The sequence below is a fragment of the Myotis brandtii genome, unplaced genomic scaffold, assembly GCF_000412655.1.
Source record: "Myotis brandtii unplaced genomic scaffold, ASM41265v1 scaffold725, whole genome shotgun sequence".
NCBI classification, from domain to species: domain Eukaryota; kingdom Metazoa; phylum Chordata; class Mammalia; order Chiroptera; family Vespertilionidae; genus Myotis; species Myotis brandtii.
Genome location: NW_005370862.1, coordinates 470,595 through 488,536, shown reverse-complemented (window position 1 = coordinate 488,536; position 17,942 = coordinate 470,595). Strand labels below are relative to the sequence as shown.

Genomic DNA, 17,942 nt, shown 5'->3' with positions numbered 1-17,942 from the left:
AGGGGGGCTGGTGAAGGAAAAGGGAAGGTGTCACGCACAGGCTCGTCACTCTTCCTGTCCTGCCAAAGTCCGGGGCAGAGAGAAAGGCCCCGGGCGGGTCCCGAAGGTGCCCCCAAAGGGAAGTGACGGTGGATGAAGGTCAAGGTCAACACAAATGCCACCACAGACCACCACCGCTTCTGGCTCAACCAGAAGGGGTCACAGACAAGGACGGCCACGCGCTGGGCAGAATGTGGTCCCTCGTCCCAAGCTCCCCGAGACACCGGGGCATCGAGGGGAAAATCCTTGGCCAAGTGTTTGTGTAACACGAAATGTAACGAGGGAAACAGGCGTCGGTTCCAAGTCGGACTCCGGGGTGCGTGCAGAGGCTTGCACAGCGCGGGGGGAACACGCTGACGGCCGTGTGGACGGAAAGCCATGTGGACTGTTTCACTGCCGAGTGGCCCCACAAATGGAAACTTGCCCCACGGGGTTGGGGGGCAGAAACGGATCTCTGGGCAGCATACGGGGAGCTGGTTTTCCCTCCGGGTTTCCTGCTAACACCATACATACAAAGCCGCACGGAAACATCCCAATCTCCCTCTGCTCATAACAAAACCAGATTATTTGCTTCATCGGCAGCTTGCGTTCACATTCCGAATGTAATTTAAACACCGTCTTAGCTGGGGCTGCTGCGCGGGGTGCAGCAACAGAGACAGGAGCGAGACGGGACACGCGTGCATCGCCCATCGCCGTGAGGAGTGTGGGCACTGGGACGGCGACACAGCCCCACCTCTAACCTCTCCTGTTCTCATCTTGCAGGCTCTCCTACCGGACTGGGCAGGACACAGCTAACTGTGACACGTGCAGGAACAGCGCGTGCATCATCTACAGGTACGTTCACGTCTCCTCGCCCCCTTGCATATGAGTGACGATGACGCTTGCCCACAGATGCAGGGGTCCCCGGGCTGGGAGGGTGACAGCGGTCAGGAGAGAAAGGGCATTACCCGACCCTAATTCAGCACTTCTACCCCCGCAACCCCAGGTGTGTGGTCACGGGACCAGGGAGAGCTCGAACTCATGGATCTCGTATCTCGCGCGTGGGTCTTAGCGGTTTCACAAATTGGTAGGAGTTTGATGGCTGCTCCCTTGGGATCGGTAGTCAGGAGCCCTGCACTGAGTGCTGCGGGGAAGCCATGGGGTGTGAGCCCTTTAGCGGGCACAGGCCAAAGGCTCTGGGTGTGCCAGGAACCCACGGGCGACCCAGCTGCTCAGCGTGCAGTGTCTCCTGGGAGCTCACAGGGCATGTGTCCGGGGCGTAAACCCCACCCCCACCCTGTCTGGAGCCCCCCGGCTGGTCACCGCGTCTTTGCCTTTGAAGTTCGCTTCGGTTCCTCACATCGGCAAGAAACTTCCAGCAGGCAAAGCCAGGGCAGGTTTGGGCAATAATGTAGGGTTTCGAGACGTGGCCACAGCCCTCAGAGGTTCGTGTCATTTTGGTTTTTCTTTCTGGAAATGTAGTTTTCAAAAAACAAGACATGTAAGACGTGTGATTTAGTTCATGTTTAAAAATGAAGCCGGAAGAACAATTTCAGTTGACTTGCCAAGTTACCAAGAACACTTCTAACTGTGCAGTCATCTGCCTGAAACCTAAAGGAATTCCCACCTGCCCCCAAAGCCACCTTCTAGACAGATCTCCAAAGTGGCCCTGTTCTCACCCAAAGGGAGAGACGGGGACAGGGAGTGAGTGGCTTAGACATGGCGGGAGCTCGACTCCCACGACCTTGGACCCAGGCGCGTCTCCAGTGGGGGCAGCACCGCCCAGAAGGGCCCACCAGGTCCTTTAGAAGCAGCGCCGCTCCCTGGGCCTCAGTAGCGCAGGGGGCAGCACACACAGGGAGACGTGAGCCCCAGTGGCACACGAGCCCACTCCTTCTGGCAGAAGCTGTCCCAGAGGAGGCTCTGCCCCCCGGGGGCTCCGGGCCAGGCTGGAGGGAGACATGTTAGGGTGTCACACAGGGCAGGTGCTCTGGGCATGGGGAGGTGGAGGAGGAGATGCTGCCTGCAACTTAGAAAGCTCAGGACTCAGCCACACGGCCCTCGGGCCAGAACCTGAGGCTGAGAGCTGCCTTGGGAACCATCCCCGGGTTAAGGTCTAGGGAGAGCCCGGCATGGAGGGCTCCTGGCAGCCCGAGCCCAGCATGCCACGCCCTCTGCCGGTTTGGTTCTCGCTGTTCACAAAGGGGCTGAGAAACCCAGCACCTGGGTGGACAGGTTTCCTGTGTCAAGACCTACAAAACAGCCCAGCCGGCGTGGCTCAGTCATTGAGCACCGACCTAGGAACCAGGAGGTCACAGTTCGATTCCCGGTCAGGGCACATGCTGGGGTTGTGGGCTCCATCCCCCGTGTGGGGCCTGCAGGAGGCAGCTGATCCACGATTCTCTCCCATCACTGATGTTTCTATCTCTCTCTGCCTCTCCCAAATCAATAATTTAAAAAAATAATGAAAGAACTACAAAATGCAAATGATCTCCCCCGAGACAGCAAGGGGTCACAGAAGTGTGGTTGGTAGGACTTTTTTCACTATCTCCACACTGTGGAAGGGAACTGAGTCCAGAGTGAAGGGTTGTCCCTGACATAATCACCTCAGGACATCAGGCCATCAGGAGATCAGGGAGGAACGGGCGCTCACACATGTCCTCGGGGTTCACCTTTTGCTGCTCTGGGAGCTAACGCTGAGACACAGAGCAGGCCTGAGCCACGGATTCCCCGAGAAGGCTCGGAGCACGTGGCGAGCCCACACCCATTTACCATTCCGGGCGAGACAGAGAAAGAATTTATTAGGACACTCTGCAGTGTAGCCGGAGACATCTGAATACATTTGGCTCTAAATCCAGGAGGAACATACAGGAAAAGTGATATGAAAGGCGACTTCACAGCCTGCGGAGAGCAGGGATTTCTCTTTCTCGGGAATTACCCTGGAGTGGTTACTATTCAGAACCGGCTCAGCTGGCCTCCTGGGCGACTCCCTCCCACCAGCCACCGGCCCACGTTCTGGAGAACCTCGAGTGCCCAGCACACGGGAAGAGGCCAGAATTTTCGAGGGCCCCAGGCAGGGGAACTGAGCCACCGGGTCCCTCAGCGGGAAAAGGACGTCTATGCACAGGGACCTTTGTATCGCGTGTGCCCTCCGGTCTGTGCAGTTGGTGACGCGCATCTTCAGGAGCTGCAGGGAGCTGAGCGGGAGGACCCCGGGTCAGCCCAGGAGCCGCGCTTCCCGGGAGGGGGTGGGGGGCAGAGAGTGCCCGCAGGGTCAGGACTCCCCTTCTGGACAGTGTTTCAGCATCTCCCCGTCAGTTGGGGGGGGGGGGGGGGGGGCAGAGAGTGCCCGCAGGGTCAGGGCTCCCATTCAGGACAGTGTTTCAGCATCTCCCCGTCAGCGATGATAACACAGCATCGTCCCCCAGCCCCGCCTTCTGCTGTGGACAGACGAGGCCGTAAAATAATGCCACGAACAAGCGGCTGGAATGCAGGGCTGACATTCCTGTGAGAAAGGCTTCTGCTCGCCTCAATTCAAGACCGAATGGAAGCAAGAAGGAAAAGATCAAAATCACGCAGATTCCGGCTCATTAAACAGGATCTTCACCAGAATGTGAAATCTCCCTGTGAAGAGTGAGAACTCCTACCCTTAGTGACAGGAGCCTCGGTGACTGCCCCTCCAGGAGCCCAGGCCGGCCTCGTCTTCTCCTCAGGGCTCCCCAGGGGCGCGCGAGCGGCTGGGTCCCTGGGTGGGAGGGCAGGATGCAGGTCTCCCTGTCACTGTGTTCCCAACACCAGAGAGAAGGAACTTCCGGAATGCCTGATGCCTGCCGCAGTTTCCTCATCTGCCATGGCCCACGGGGGTCAAACAGGCAGGGCTTCAAACCACCACACTGACAGAGGCCCGACCCCTCCCTCTGATGCGCATGCACTTCTCCAGCCAGCATCTGTCCCAGGACGCCCAGCAGGTGACAGGCGCTAGGAGACAGGGAAGAACTTGTCATCTGGCTGCAGCCAACCCAAGCACCCCTGCCATCGACTCTGACAAAAGGGAACCTTGTGGGTGGAAGGGCGGGGGGCCACAGACACAGAGGCCTGGGCCTCAGAGCAGCATCCGGGCTCCAGAGAGTCCCAGCTGAGACAGACCGGGGATGCGGCTTCGGGCAGGCGTGGGAAGAGCCGGCTCTTCGGCAGGGTGGTCTAGCAAAGCGCCGGGCGTGGTCAGAGAGGCCGCCGTCCACCTATGGCGCTGTCTACCGATGACGGCTGGGACACCAGACTGATGCTTGGGGCTTTATTTTGTTCTGTAACTGCAATGCTCATTTCCTTGCCACAGCCTACCAGGAACAGGGCATCGGCCGGATAGTTGGGGCATTCATATTCTTGAATACCCATTCCTGGTATTTTAAATCCAGCAGGGATCCTATGAACTCTGATTCTGTGCCTCCCACGCGAAAGAGCGGTGAGGGAAGGATTCAAAGCGATGGGGAGTCATTTCCACGTTCAAAGCGTTAAAGGACGGTCGTTACAAATTGTTAACTTTGGCCGCTACTGGAATGGGACCCACATACATGTGCTATCAACACGCACATGTCCCCGGAGACACACGGCACGTCACACACAGGCGTATTTGGATGCACGCGTTAGTTTTGGTGAATTCGTTATCCCTGGAAGACAGCGGAGCAGGAGGTAGAGGGTCAGGGATCAGACCATCTGTTTATTTCCATTCCGCAGACAGAGCCAGCAGTCCGAGCCCGGCACTGCACTCAGTACCCACAGCCGTAACTGAATGAGCCCGCTCCATCCCTCCGAGCTCGCTGGCCTGAGAAAGTGCGAGGGCCCTGCGGGGAGGAGTTCGGACAGGACGGCGGGGGTGCAGCGTGGTGAAGGTGCAGACTCCCAGGGAAGAAGGGTGACAGGCGGCCCAGCTGTGAGGGAGGAGCAGGAGTTTGTGGGGGTCTCAGGGTTTATGACGGCGCCTCTGGTAACCTGCCCTGTTAGGCAGGGGAGGGGCGTAGGGCCCGGCTGGCCTGGCTGCCCCACTGCAGGCACTCCCCGCCCCCCACGCCCCTCCAGGACTCACCGCTTGGGCTGCAGCCTCTTGTAATGGAGAAGTGCCAATAGGAATCAACTCGATAGATAAAGTCCAGTCCTTCCGTTAACAAGGGCTCAGATTAGATTTCTCTGTGATTACATGGCTCCGCGGTGTGATAAATTGGTTAATAACGGGATTCCCAGTGTAGTTACTTAATGGGAATTCGATAATTACAGGCACCCAGAGCCGTCGTGCTGGCCAGGGAGCCTAATAATCGCACCCGCGCGGGGCTCCTGCCGTGGTTAGGATGTGGGGGACACGCTTTCAACGTTCACCAAGCGCCCCGGGAAAATCACTTCTTGCCCGTCGCGCCGTATCGGACACGGCATCTCGCAGACGCGGCAGCGAGGTTCTGTTTCTTGTTAAATATCTGTGAAGAACCCCCCTTAGGCATCACCCTGATCGCTGCCAGCTCCTTTTCTCACTGCAGAATTGACGGGCAGCTGGTAAGAAGGAGAAAATAAGGTTTGAACTCCATGTGACAGTTTAGAAAACTTTTTCACCGACTTTCATTTTTGGGGAGATGGAGGGGTGAGGGATCCTTACCTCATTCAGGGAGATAGTCGGGGCAGTAATGATTATATCCCTTGAAGTGAAGGAAACTAAGCCCTAAGGAGGAAAAGGTGCTTAGGGGAGCCCCCTGTGCCCCCCAATGTCGACAGGACAGATCCCGTGTTTCTACAGCCCCTGATAAAGGACCCAAGGGCTGTCCTCCCAAATGCAGCGTGTTCTGAGATTCGCACCTTTCACAACTGTCCTTAGAGGCAGATCCAGGTGAGGAACTATGTTCACTGTCACGTGATCCAGGTGAGGAACTATGTCCATTGTCACATGATCCAGGTGAGGAACTATGTTCACTGTCACGTGATCCAGGTGAGGAACTATGTCCATTGTCACATGATCCAGGTGAGGACCTATGTCCCCTGTCACATGATCCAGGTGAGGAGCTATGTCCATTGTCACGTGATCCAGGTGAACAGGACATAACCCATGAGGTCTGCCTCTACCCCCTGTAAACAGCAGCAGAACTCAGAGGCCTTTCGGAATGAGGGCAAACACTCCTTCTTGTTTTGGGAGCAGAGGGCAACTGGCCATCAACTTCTTGGCAATATTTTTAACTTTTTCCGTAATAGTACATAGTCTCTGACAATAAGAAAAATGGAACGGCGGACGTAAAACCCAAAATGGTCCATTCCATGGGTCTCGAGCTTGTGTTTAGAAATGCAGGTAACACAGCTTGGCTGTTTCTTTCCACAATGTCAGAATCTGTCTAGGATTAATGGACCTCTAAATCAATAGGGCTTCATGTTTATAAATGGGTTATGGCTCCACTGGATATGAAATGCTGGGAGCTCATGTGTTATCATGGTCACTGAACCTTTACTGAAATCTACTGACATTTAGCCGGGCATCCAGGCCACACGCGGAAGGGGCACCGAGTGGAGCTCTCCGGGCCTGTGGGGCGTGACGCAGGGTCCGACTCGAGGATGCCAGGGGCACAGGGGAGGCGGGCAGAGGGGACACCAGGCTCGGCAATGCGGGATCCTTACGGAAAAATTACACTGGGCCCGGGGTCCGGTCCCAAGACCAAGGGGACCGTAAAGAGTTAGTGAAGGTTAGGGCATCGACCTTGGTCTTTTCAACACGAAGAAAAGGGAGGACTCTAGGCAAGGTGCATTCTCTGAAGAACTTTCCTAAGAAACGGCATCTCCTTGAAACAGCCCTCTCTGATCCTGCTCTCACACACATCACCACGGCTGTCCTCCCATGGCTTCGGCGATGCCATGACAATTTGGGGTTACTTTTCAGCAAACACTCAGTACACCACAGGGAGGTACAGTTGTTGCCTGAAAAACTGCCTTTGGTAACTGTAACGTTCCAAGGTGTTGGCGGGATGAACACGCCACCTTCGCCCACGTCGGCATCTCGGGTCCTCGGTCTTCAGGCAGCTCGGACTTTACAAGAGAACGGAACCAAGGCCTTTCATTCGCCGACTGATTCAGGTGAGAAATGGTTTCCGTGACCTTGGAAAAGTGGCTCAGAACAGAGCTCGCACCCCGGCACGTGTGTGCTGAGAGGCCTCCTGAACACGCAGACCTTCAGTGACCTATTTATCCTGCGTGCAGTCCACGGAAGAGCCAAAGGGTTACTCCGACGCCACGTTCTCCATTCCAGCACGTTACAGCCACGCACCACGTACCCACGGGGGTCCGTCCGAGAAGCGTGTCTGTGGGCAACTCCGTCGTTGTGCAGACATCGTAGTGTGCTTACACAAACCTGGCTGGTACCCCTCCCGCACACCTGGGCGACATGGCCTGGCCCATGGCTCCCGGGCTCCACGCCTGCACAGCATGTCACTGTACCGAACGCCGCGAGATTAAATCAGGCACAAGAGGAGAGGATGCAACCAGAGGCGCGGTGAACACGAGGCTGCTGCCGGCGTCATACGCTGCTTTTCACAGACAACACTTTTCATGAGTAGAAAGAACCCTCTAAAGCGTCGATGAGATGTCTAGGGCAGCAAAGCATAAGCCAGCAAAGCCACGTGGTTGCTCATGGCCATTATCAAGTATCATGTACATAACTGTGTGGGGTGCACTTTTATATGATGGGCTGGGCAGGGGTGCCGACACCACATCCCCACAAACAGCTGGGTACCTGCTTGCTGTGATGGCTACGGCGTCACTAGGCAACAAGAGGGGTCAGCTCGGCCTTCACCCTCTGGACCATCGTCCCACATGCAGCCGTCCTTGACCGAGACGCCGTTATGCAGGACTGGACGTACTTGACGCCAGCTGTGTGTGTTGGCACCTCAGAGGTTCAGAGTGATAGCAAATCAGTTATTTTTCTAGGAAAAGAAATCTATTTGAAATACAGTCGACCCTGAACAACCCAGGTTTGAACTTACAAGCAGATTTTTTTTTTCCAATAAATACCATGAGTGTATTTTTCTCTTCCTTATGATGTTCTTGATAACATTTCCCTTTCTCTAGCTTACTTGATTGTAAGAATACAGTCTATTATACATGTAACCCACAAAATACATATAAAGCAACTATGCTATCTGTATGGCTTCCGTTCAACAGTAGGCTATTAGCAGTTAAGGTCTTGGGGAGTCAAAAGTTATACACAGACCAGCCAGCATGGTTCAGTGGTTGAGCACTGACCTATGAACCAGGAGGTCATGGTTCAATTCCCGAGGGCGCATGATGCCAGGGTTGTGGTCTCGATCCCCATTGAGGGACGTGCAGGGGCAGCCAATCAATGATTCTCTCTCATCATTGATGTTTCTATCTCCCCCTTCCTCTCCCTTCTTCTCTGAAATCAATCTATAATAATAAAAACATAATATGCTAATTAGACTGGACATCCTTCCAGACAAAGTCTCGGTGGCGGGGGCCGAGACAGAGGTGGCCGAGGTGGCGGTGGGGGCCAAGCCCTTTGCACAAATTTCGTGCATTGGGCCTCCAGTAAAAAAATAAAGTACAATTTTAAAAAAGTTATACACAGACTGCCAACTGCTAGGGAGATCGGTACCTTTAACCCCAACAGTCAAGTGTAGCTGACAATGACATAGAATAGACTGCACCCAACTGCTTACTATGGAGCCCTAGGCTGACGGTATAAACACGGTAGGAATGATCGCTGCCCTGGCAGGATGCCACCCAGTCGTGTCACTAGGGGGGGCCTTCCTATGGGAAAGACCAAGCACTAAAGGCATTCCTCTTTCTCCTTTCCAGCGTGGAACTCGACTTTAAGCAGCAGGAGGACAAACTCCAGCCGGTTCTGAGGAACCTCCACCCCTTTGAGGAATCTCAGGTTGCCCCTCCGCCTTACTCTCAGGAGACGCACTCCTCGACGCCCAAGCAAAAATCCAAAACGGAATCTAAAAAGCACGGGAGGTGGAAACTCTGGTTCCTTTAACACTCGTGGTGTCTGGAGTCGACAGGCCGTCTTTAGAGCCCACGGGGGTTCAGTCCTTTTCCGAAACGAAGAGGACCCAGGGAACCGTGCCACCGCGAGCGCCCCCCTGTTTACCAAAAAGGCCTTCGTACTAACGGACCACTGACAGCAAGGAGGTCCTGTCGCCGCTTGCCGGCGGCTCCTCGCCGTCCTCGGATGTGGGACGTGAAACCCTGAATGAAACTTAAGGCAAAGGGGACAAGTAGCGATGCTGCCCCCGCCCGGCTCGCGGAGTGTGACCGTCAGCCTGCGGTTGGCAGGCTGGCCCCTGTGCACAGCTGAAACCCATCACGACTTCCAAGCCTTCATTTTAAAGACGGAGAGAGAGAAAAGCAAGCCTTATGTTTGCAACAGACTTCATTTTTTTACCTTTCATTTTGCAACTACGCAGGGGCGGGGGGCGGTTTTCAGCACATCAAATTCCGGAGAAAGCACAATTTTTTCAAATGGTCGGAGACCATGAATCATCTCTCACACGGGACTCTATGTGTATCTGCCTTCACGTGCTGTAGCGCTAAGCCAAGCGACCCCCTCTCGGGGTGTCTCTGACCCCTGACACTCAGCATCCCCCACATCGCCACACCTGCGCCATGTTTACTGCTCACTTCCCGACGGCCAGCCGCCAGGGCCACCCAGCGTCAGGGCAGGCCTGTCGCCGCTGCAGGTGACCGGGCAGAGAGCTACTGGACACTGAGCTTTCTGAGATCTCGTTTTTAATCTTTTGATACCCAAAGGCCAAATGCTGAATTCCGGCGAGAATTCGAGAGCCCACGTAGAGCTACACAATGGATAACACGGTCACCAGTAAGTCCCAGGTGTTCTCTGCCGCGGGGAAGCGTCTCTGTGAATCAATCTCGCAGACATGGTTCCTCAAAGCGCAGGCGTCTGGTACAATCTGTTTCGCTTTGTAACAATGGGGCGGCCTGACCGCCTCAGAGAGCAACAGTGCGTTTAGTTCAGCTGCTACTGTCACCCGCATAGGATCGCCCACACCTAACCTAGTCGTAACCTGTACGCCCTGAAATGCCTAGCGGGAAGCTGTGAATCAGATGTTTCTAGGTATTTTTTCAATAAGCCAGGACAGAGGTCTCTTTTGATTACACATTGCAATACAAATCTGAGTTCCTTTATTTTTTCACTCATTCCTTTGCAAGTATCTTTTGATAGAAATCAAAACCCCTGGTCTATTGAATGACTTTGTCTATCAGTGTTTTTTTTGCTTTTCACAAGAAGTAGGGATCTCCTTTTGCCTTTTTTTTTTCCCGTACAAATTAAATTTTGAATAGTTTGTGAACATACGAGAAAACCTAGTCTTCGCGTTTCTGTCCCACCGTCTGACATCTAAGCTACTGCCGACACGCACACGTCGCGGATCAGCTGCGAGGACAAACTCCAGCCGGTTCTGAGGAACCTCCACCCCTTTGAGGAATCTCAGGTTGCCCCTCCGCCTTACTCTCAGGAGACGCACTCCTCGACGCCCAAGCAAAAATCCAAAACGGAATCTAAAAAGCACGGGAGGTGGAAACTCTGGTTCCTTTAACACTCGTGGTGTCTGGAGTCAACAGGCCGTCTTTAGAGCCCACGGGGGTTCAGCCCGTCCTTTTCCGAAACGAAGAGGACCCAGGGAACCGTGCCACCGCGAGCGCCCCCCTGTTTACCAAAAAGGCCTTCGTACTAACGGACCACTGACAGCAAGGAGGTCCTGTCGCCGCTTGCCGGCGGCTCCTCGCCGTCCTCGGATGTGGGACGTGAAACCCTGAATGAAACTTAAGGCAAAGGGGACAAGTAGCGATGCTGCCCCCGCCCGGCTCGCGGAGTGTGACCGTCAGCCTGCGGTCGGCAGGCTGGCCCCTGTGCACAGCTGAAACCCATCACGACTTCCAAGCCTTCATTTTAAAGACGGAGAGAGAGAAAAGCAAGCCTTATGTTTGCAACAGACTTCATTTTTTTACCTTTCATTTTGCAACTACGCAGGGGCGGGGGGCGGTTTTCAGCACATCAAATTCCGGAGAAAGCACAATTTTTTCAAATGGTCGGAGACCATGAATCATCTCTCACACGGGACTCTATGTGTATCTGCCTTCACGTGCTGTAGCGCTAAGCCAAGCGACCCCCTCTCGGGGTGTCTCTGACCCCTGACACTCAGCATCCCCCACATCGCCACACCTGCGCCATGTTTACTGCTCACTTCCCGACGGCCAGCCGCCAGGGCCACCCAGCGTCAGGGCAGGCCTGTCGCCGCTGCAGGTGACCGGGCAGAGAGCTACTGGACACTGAGCTTTCTGAGATCTCGTTTTTAATCTTTTGATACCCAAAGGCCAAATGCTGAATTCCGGCGAGAATTCGAGAGCCCACGTAGAGCTACACGGTCACCAGTAAGTCCCAGGCGTTCTCTGCCGCGGGGAAGTGTCTCTGTGAATCAATCTCGCAGACATGGTTCCTCAAAGCGCAGGCGTCTGGTACAATCTGTTTCGCTTTGTAACAATGGGGCGGCCTGACCGCCTCAGAGAGCAACAGTGCGTTTAGTTCAGCTGCTACTGTCACCCGCATAGGATCGCCCACACCTAACCTAGTCGTAACCTGTACGCCCTGAAATGCCTAGCGGGAAGCTGTGAATCAGATGTTTCTAGGTATTTTTTCAATAAGCCAGGACAGAGGTCTCTTTTGATTACACATTGCAATACAAATCTGAGTTCCTTTATTTTTTCACTCATTCCTTTGCAAGTATCTTTTGATAGAAATCAAAACCCCTGGTCTATTGAATGACTTTGTCTATCAGTGTGTTTTTTTTTTTGCTTTTCACAAGAAGAAGAAGTAGGGATCTCCTTTTGCCTCTTTTTTTTTTTCGGTACAAATTAAATTTTGAATAGTTTGTGAACATACGAGAAAACCTAGTCTTCGCGTTTCTGTCCCACCGTCTGACATCTAAGCTACTGCCGACACGCACACGTCGCGGATCAGCTGCCGGGAAGGAGCGGTGCCCCCGGGCAGGGCCGCCGGCATCGGGCATCGCCGGAAGGAGAGCTGCTCCTTGCCTTGCGTTTTCCTCCTGACCCAGCAGCGAGTCTGCTTCTGTGCCGGGGTGTCCGTTCTACGGGGCCCTCGCGGTGGTCAGCCCTCGGAGCAGAACCTGAAACCACGCAGGCAGCCATCCTTCGGGAGTTCCTCCCGCCGGCCCTCAGCCGTCCGCTTTAATTGGAAGAAAACACACATCTTTCGTGGAAACGCCGCCCAAGGGACGCGGATCCTTGGAGGTCGGTCAGCGGGACCGGGAGCTATTTTTGTGCGAAAGAAGGACGCAGCGGAGGGTCCCGAACCACGAAGGAAGAGCGACTGTGTCACGGAGACGTGGAAGGGAAAACACGTGTTTCATGTCTTTTATACTGTTTTTCACTGACGTTTAAAATGTTCGCGACACGTTGTCTCTCCTGTGCCCCGAGCTCCCCCAGCTCTGGGTGACCGGAAGCGAGGGGACGCGCGGCTTTCTAACGAGCCCGATCAATCCGCCCGCACCGCCCTCGCACACAAGGCGACGCCCCTGGGGAGAGCAGTCTAGGTTCAAAACAACAACAATAAAATGCGCGGAGTCTGAAGGAGACTGAGGATATGCTCACCCCTGTTTAAAAATAGCACCTTCTTTGGAATAGGAAAAAAAAAATATTTCCAAAGGCATTTCATAGTTTAATCACAATGTGTCACTAACATGATGCGTCTCTTAGAAAGATTCAAGTCAAAACTTTGATACAAAACACAAGGTAAACAGTCGTGTTCCTTCCTATATAGATGTTCCCATGGCATTACGTATAGAGACTAAATTATTATACTTGTCACTAAGTTCTTTATTAGTTTTTAAATAAAAAAAAAAAGGTAATGTTCTGTGTGGCTATTTAACTTATTTCGTGGTCGCGGTAACTTGGGAAAATAGAAGTCAATCTAAGAAAATAATGACAAAGGAAAGAACTTCATGGGGCTCCGAGAGAGAGAGAGAGAGAGAGAGAGAGAGAGAGAGAGACCATTAGGAGGTGCGACCCCCCAGCAGGATGTCTGGCAGATACCGTACGAGTTTCCGTGACGGCGTGACGGAGCTCGTAACTCAAATTACTAGTATGTCAAATCAAAAAGTGAACGAGTGAGACACGTGATGCTGGGCTGATGTGGCGTTCACTGTGACGTTTGCTGTGCCAACTAGCGGTGGGGGTATCTGAAGCTGGCTCGTAACCCAAATTTTAGCTCGCAACTCAAAGCAAAAAATCGGCCGAGAGACGGCTCGTATCTTGAAAAACTCGTTAGTCGGGACACTCGTAAGTCAAGGCCCCAATGTACTTGGTTCTGGAAGGAGCTCACAGACAATGGGACTCGGTGTCCTGCCATGGCCCTATGCCACGACCAGCAGACAGCATCTCTCCAGCTCATCATCTCTCAGGCCCCAGGGCCAGGGGACCAGCTACCTCCTTCCCCCTCTCCCTCCCCAATGGAATTCTGACACCTTAGGGGGGCTGAGCAGCCCGCCTTTCCATGGAGACTAGCCCAGTGCTGAGCCCTTTGCCAAGGGTGAGTCCCACCTGGACACCCAGGAGGGCAGACGCCCCCTTTCCTGGTCTCTGCAGGCATGAGGGGGGGGGAGCCCTGTGGCTGAGACGGGGCTCTCACTGGGGAAAAGCAGGGGTGAGTGTAACCTCTGTGCGAACAGGCTGAGTCCCAGAGAACCACCCCAACAGCCGGGACATGCACAGCAGCCAGTCACTGTCTCTAATACCTGTGAATCAGCCCCCACGGCTGGTGCCCCCGAGGTCCCCTGCTCTCAGCCACTGGACACAGCAAAGGACACCGTGCCCTGTAGGGGCCGCCAGTCCCTCTGGCCCGGGGCCACTGGCCTCGGGAAGGTCCCAGGATCCGTGTCCCTGCCCTTGTGCCCTCAGAGCCTCCCCATCCCCAGCAGCAGGTACACGCTCACCGCGTGAGGGCGATTTTCCGAAAGCCAAGTGTCTTCTAAGTGGACTGATTACCAAACATCCCTCGGAGACACGGTGACGGCTCTCGCACAGGAAACCCGACGCTGCCCATTTGAGGCTTTTATCGGGTGCTGCTTTCTTTGGAAAATAAAATTAAGAACAGCACTTTTTAAAAGCACATTTATTCATGAGCTCCATTAGCATAAATACTGCAAAGCTCATGTTCACGCACGGAGACAGCGTCTTTGTGAAAAGATGTGGTGAGGAGTCTTGATAGGAGGGGTGCGTGCACTGAACGAGCATTTAAATGACACTCTTTCCAAATAGCGAAGCAGGCGGGTCCTCGAAACACCCATCAGAAAGAATGGGTGCCCCCATGTCCATAGCAGCACAATTATCATAGCTCAGATCTGGACACGGCCCACGTGCCCATCAGCAGATGAGTGGATAAAAGCCGTGGTACATCTACACCATGGGATACTACGCAGCAGTGGAAAAGAAGGATCTCTCACCCTTTGAGAAAGCATGGAGGGACCTGGAGAGTATCATGCTAAGTGACAAAAGCCAGTCAGAGAAAGACAAGTGTCACATGATCTCACTCATATGTAGAATCTAATGAACAAAATAAACTGATGAACAGAGTGGACCCAGAGACATGGAGCATGGAACAGACTGAGGAATCTCAGAGGGAAGGTGGGGAGGGTGGGTGGGTGGTCACCAACCCGAGACCTTGTGTGCACCTAAGCATGGCCCATGGACGCAGACAATAGGGTGCTGAAGGCCTGGGGTAGGGGCGGGGCGGGCTGGAGGGGGTCAATGTGGGGAAAAGGGGAACATATGTAATACTTTCAACAATAAAGATTTTTTAAAAAAGGAGAAGAAACAGGTGGGTCCCTAGGACCCAGCCAGGCTCACAGCAAGCCCCACCAGGGACGCTGTGGTCAAGATGAACCCCTCCCCACCCCATCGCATCCCCCGCAGCCGGTGCTCAGGGTGGAAACAAAGTCCCTGTCCTCACAGGCATGGAGGGAGCCGGGCGGCCTGTGGTCAGGAGGGCGAGGGCACCGTCGGGGGAGTTCCCTGTCCTGAGTGGCTCCTACATCTGCCCACTGTCCTGGGAAGGGGCGCGTGTTCCTTTCAGAGAATCGGCAACTCCCAGTCTTCTCGAGGGCACCCAGGCCCCAGAGAAACCTTTCCGCGTCCCTCTCACTACATTACATCCTTAACGGGCCCATTCACAGAGGGAAGTCTGACCACTGGGAAGCAGCAGCCAAGCTCCCAGGATACCCTGCGTGCTGCTCACGGCATCCGCTCGCTCCCTGCCCAGCTCCGAGGGCAAGCGCGACTCCAGCGAAAGGACATGGGGCAGGGGCCTGGCCACCCACCCAACCGCTGATCAGGCCACCTGCCTCCAGGACAAGGGCCCCTGACCCCCCATGGCCACTGCCCAGAACTAACGGGAACACTAAGCCGGCTCCTAAGGCTGAGGGCCTGGACGCCATCACCGCACGGAGAAGGCGAGACTGACAGTGGATCGCCCGGCGCCCTGCACAGGAGAAGTGCGTAGTGAGGGGCGACTCTCACGGCCACTGTTACCTCTAATTGAGAGCTGAGCCACGTCCATACACGCCTGGGCCACAGGTTGGGAAGACACCGCGCTCCATTCTCCCTTCCTTACACCCACAGCCGCGCGGGGAGCAGGTCCCACAACCTCCCCAAGTCCAGGGCCCGTCCAAACTCTGACGGGCTTCTCCCCGCCTCCCTTCCTGTACTCCCGGTTTAACTGCCGGCCAGGGGGCTGTGCCTCGAGGGCACACAGCCAGGGTCAGCCCCACCCAGAGACAGGACGAGTCACTGGCCATGTCCCCATCTGCCATGACAGCCCCGCTCTCACTCGCCATCACCCCGAGCCATCAGCACCCACAGCCCGGCTGACCCAGCTCCTCCCAACAGGGTCCTAGCAGAACGTCACAAAACGCAGTGTGACTTCAAATCACACGTCTTTCACTCCCCTCAAGCACTTCCCCAGCGTGGCGGTGTCCCAGGGCACCCCTGGCACAGCCCCAACCAGACAGGGTCACCAGACCTCGGGGGTGCGGCTGGGGCCACCCCGAGTCTCGCTCCGTGGAGCCCCATCTCCCCCACCTCTACTAAGGTGTTTCAAATGACAGAGCAGCAATGGTGGGGAACGTGAGGAGGCCGGCGCACTTACATACAGAATGGAGAAGCCCGTGGCCAATGAACCCGATTCACAGGAAACACTTTATGTCCCAGTTTATACACGTCATAGTCCCATCCCCAGTGAGCTACACCCTGAGAAGGAAACCGTGGGCGTCTGTGCCGAACTCTGAGACGAGACTGGACCATGTCGCTGGCGGGAGGCACACTCGGGCGGCCATGAACCCACTTCTCCCCCCGAAACTGCGTCCTTCGTGGCAGGGGAGGGGGACGTCCGGCCCGCGGGCCCCCGAAATCATGTGGTTTGGCTGGGCCCAGGGATTGGGGTGAGTTAATCAAATGTCTGACCACACAGAGCAGGCGGGTTTGTGAGTTAATCATGTTGTATGGCCTGTGGATGATGGTGCAAATACCCAACTGGCCCCACCCCTGTTTCACGGTGACGCCACCGCCAACACCAACACGAGCCCCTGCTGCGCTCCGGCTTGGCCGTGGGGGGAGACATGAGTGTCGCCTCCCGATCGACGCCGAGGACCCCGAGGCAGCGGAGGTCACACGAGGAAGACGATGTGCCATCTGGTGGCCTGGGAAATGCCCGCTGCGTGTGCTGGTCTTTGATGGGAAAGTGACTTTTGGGAAATGCCGTCCAACAAGCTTAGGGGAAGGGCACCAAGGACTAGACAGGGAAGAACTGAAACGGGACCGCGCGTGCGTCCTTCGCCGAAGAAACCACACTCAGGAAGACGGGGTGAGGACCACGGGCTCAGCTCTCGGAAGCAGGCACCGTGACCTGGGTTTCATATTATTCAGAGAAATCCCCCCCAAATAGACGCCATTCCATGCCGCGATGACCCGTATGGGAGAAGCGTCTACAGTACATGCGAGTAGAAATGAAACGGCTGAGTTGCAGGACCTCGATTACTTGTTAGTCCTGGTATAAAATTTCATTCCTGGCATCTTCCGTGTAAACAGATGGAAAGAAACCGCCCGGAGAACGAGAGCGGAGAAGAAAGCCCGCCCTTTGCTGGAAGGAAGTCACGGAAACCAGCACCCAATGCTCGTCTCTAGAATGTCAGACGGCTCACCCTCCCGTGTCCACGCGGTGGGAGACGAGCCCATTTTACACACCAGACGGTAAAACAGGGCAACCCAAGCGCCTCCCCGCTCGCGAATTTGTAGGGAAAGAAGTTCAGTTTCAAGTGACAGTTTCAAAAGCAAGGCCCAGGCGGGCGGTCAGCGCAGAGGAAAGGCCACTGGGCGAGAGAGGCCCTGCCACAGGGGCGCCCGGCGACGCCCCGCACTTACGATGAGCTCCGAGTCCCGGCCCATGGAGATGACCGTGCGGTTCACCGTCCGGAGGAGCCGCTCCATGATGAGCTGCACGTGCCGCTGGGTGGGGCCCTGCGGGGGGACAGGGCAGTGAGGACCAGGCCCGGACAGGCACCCACACGCGTGCCGACCCCCAGAAGGAGTGAATCGGCTCTAACCCGGGTGAGAGGAAACGCTGCCCTTGTCAGAGGCACAAGCCTCGCAGAGAAAGCTCAAGCCGTGTTATTAATTACCGTCCATTAATGATCATTTGTTACATAAGCACGGACATGTCATGGAGGCAAACCTTACAAATGAAAGCAAATCTGTTGAAACAACACGTGAGTGGTCCCTGGTCAGCCCGCCGCTGGTTTTCAGGCCGTGGCCTCAGGCGGGTCCCACCGCCCACAGGCCCTGGGGCCAGTCCC

The 17,942-nt window shown here is 55.3% G+C and overlaps 1 protein-coding gene across 1 annotated transcript in view; it reads right to left on the bottom strand.

The window, feature by feature from the left end:
* The window catches only part of DOCK1 (dedicator of cytokinesis 1), a 264,303-nt gene that overhangs the window by 157,501 nt on the left and 88,860 nt on the right, over positions 1-17,942 (bottom strand). Inside the window, exon 27 of the mRNA XM_014530148.1 lies at positions 17,512-17,607. Coding sequence (XP_014385634.1) covers positions 17,512-17,607 — 96 coding nt within the window. The remainder of the gene's footprint in view (positions 1-17,511; positions 17,608-17,942) is intronic.